The sequence below is a fragment of the Frankliniella occidentalis genome, unplaced genomic scaffold (assembly GCF_000697945.3).
Source record: "Frankliniella occidentalis isolate FOCC.00 unplaced genomic scaffold, Focc_3.1 Scaffold139, whole genome shotgun sequence".
NCBI classification, from domain to species: domain Eukaryota; kingdom Metazoa; phylum Arthropoda; class Insecta; order Thysanoptera; family Thripidae; genus Frankliniella; species Frankliniella occidentalis.
Genome location: NW_026267266.1, coordinates 221,920 through 222,636, shown reverse-complemented (window position 1 = coordinate 222,636; position 717 = coordinate 221,920). Strand labels below are relative to the sequence as shown.

Here is a 717-nt window from a genome sequence, read left to right as displayed (position 1 = left end):
CCCCCCCAAAAAAAAACAAAACAAAAAACACTATCTTTCGTTCTAGGAGCAGAGAACGGTTGCCTACCTACTAGGCGGACCCTCATTCGGTATAGTTTTGTTCTGTTTTTATGTCCTCTGTAAATTTAATGCACTTCGCTCAGCTACCCCGTGCATAATGTTAACGCACGGGGCCCTACGTAATATTTTGTCCACGGTGCACGACGACGAACACTCACACATATTCCTGGTGGCTGCGGGTGGTTGGGCCGTCGGGCCACTCGGCGTAGCACAGCACGCGGTCGCCGTCCACCAGCTCGGTGGTCTGGTAGAAGAGCATGGGCGAGGACATGGCCGAGCCCACGACCCAGATGCCGAGCGCCAGGGCCAGCGTGGTGCGCTTTCCCAGCCGGCGCCGCAGCGGGTACATGATGGCCATGTACCTGCAAACACATGTTCATAGCAATCAGCATCGTCACCTCTAAATCAGAAAGTCCTGCATAGCCGGCTCCAGCAGGCCGCTCTAGGCGGCTCCAGGCGGCTGCAGGGAGGCCCTCGTCGTGCGCTCCTTATCGCTACCCTGATTTATTGCAACGGCGATAAGACAGACGCTTCGCTCAATCTCATCAGGCGTCCATCACGGTAGGCGTCGTGCACTCTCTCACTCTCTCTGTTCTGTTGCACAGACACATTTTCACCGCGTGTGACGTACGTCATTGCTCCCCCCCCCCCCCCCCC

General features: G+C 56.9%; 1 protein-coding gene across 4 annotated transcripts in view; it reads right to left on the bottom strand.

Annotated features, from left to right (window-relative positions):
* LOC113208568 (tachykinin-like peptides receptor 99D) overlaps positions 1-717 on the bottom strand; it is a 136,727-nt gene that overhangs the window by 43,449 nt on the left and 92,561 nt on the right. For 3 of the 4 annotated variants that reach the window (XM_052270801.1, XM_052270802.1, XM_052270803.1), the window contains exon 5: positions 219-422. The exons of the other annotated variant lie outside the window; for it this stretch is intronic. In XM_052270801.1, the coding sequence (XP_052126761.1) occupies positions 219-422 (204 nt within the window). The remainder of the gene's footprint in view (positions 1-218; positions 423-717) is intronic. 4 annotated transcript variants of the gene reach the window in all.